This window comes from Sorex araneus, chromosome 8 (assembly GCF_027595985.1).
Source record: "Sorex araneus isolate mSorAra2 chromosome 8, mSorAra2.pri, whole genome shotgun sequence".
NCBI classification, from domain to species: Eukaryota; Metazoa; Chordata; class Mammalia; order Eulipotyphla; family Soricidae; genus Sorex; species Sorex araneus.
Window position 1 is genome coordinate 43,203,524 of NC_073309.1, and position 1,090 is coordinate 43,204,613.

General features: G+C 70.8%; 1 protein-coding gene across 1 annotated transcript; it reads right to left on the minus strand.

Annotated features, from left to right (window-relative positions):
* Positions 1 to 306: 306 nt before the first annotated feature.
* Positions 307 to 816, minus strand: LOC129406848 (EP300-interacting inhibitor of differentiation 1-like). Its single transcript, XM_055146435.1, has one exon. It carries the CDS (start codon positions 814 to 816, stop codon positions 307 to 309), a length of 510 nt encoding a protein of 169 aa, XP_055002410.1.
* Positions 817 to 1,090: the final 274 nt, after the last annotated feature.

Genomic DNA, 1,090 nt, shown 5'->3' on the forward strand with positions numbered 1-1,090 from the left:
TTTTAATTTTTTTTTTAAAGACGTAAGCCACCGAGCTTTCACTTCCGTTGCATCCTGATGATACCCGGCCAGAGGCTGCCCACCGCGTAAAAGCCAGCTCCCGGCTCCCTCCCCGGGCGCAGCACGGGAAACCGTTCTCGGAAAAACGTTCTCGGGGTTGGATTGGCCTTTAAAGGAACCGCGGAGAGAGTCAGAGAGAAAGAGAGAGAGAAGGGTGGGGGCGTGTGTGTGTGGGGGTGGGGGGAAAGGAACAAAAAGACGGGCAGGGTTTTCTCCGAGAGGCTTTTCTCCTCCCGCCGCCCGAGCTTACTCCCGGTCTTTGAGGCGGTCGCAGCCCAGCTCCGCCGCCAGCCGGCTCAGCGCCACCGAGGCGAAGAGATCTTCGATGAAGGTGAAATAATCCAGATAGACGTTGGGATAGCGCGCCTGCCAGCTGGCATCCTGGGCCACCTCCCTCGCGCGACACACGTCCATGAACACCCAGTTGGGCTCGTTGAAGCCCCTCAAGCGGCCGCCGTGCGCGTTGGGCACCTCCTCCCCGATCGGGGGCTGCGCGGGCGCCAGGTCGGGCCCGACGGCCGCGGCGTCGCGCTCGGGGCGCGGGAAGGCGGCGGGGTCGGGGCCCCGGGCGGCGGCGGCGGCGGCGGCGGCGGCGGCCTCGGGGTCGGCGGCCACCCGGCCCGCGCCGGCTTCCTCCGCGAAGCGACCCTCCCAGAGCTCGGCCGAGCGCGCCCGGGCCGGCTGGCGCCGCCGCCCGCCGCCGCCGCCGCCTACCTCCTCCCGCGGCGCGTTGGCGTCTGCCGGCTGCTGCGACATCTCAGCGCCCGGCCCGCGGCCTCTCTCGCTGCCCGCCGGGGAAGGACGCCCGAAGCTACCGGCGGCGACGGAGCGATGGCGCGCGGGGACCACGTCGGCGTCGGCGTCGGCGCGTGCGTGTCCGCGTGCGTGTCCGCGTGCGCGTGCGTGCAGGTGCGCGTGGGAGCGCGCGCGTGCGTGGTGCGCCCGCGCCGTGAGAAACGCCGCTGCGCAACGTCCCGGCGGCGATGCGTTTGGCCCGAGCCGTGACGAGTGCCGTTTCGGTGCGGAATAC

Excerpts from the sequence above, each read along its gene's own strand:
- LOC129406848 (XM_055146435.1), bottom strand. The coding sequence starts at position 816 with ATGTCGCAGCAGCCGGCAGACGCCAACGCGCCGCGGGAGGAGGTAGGC.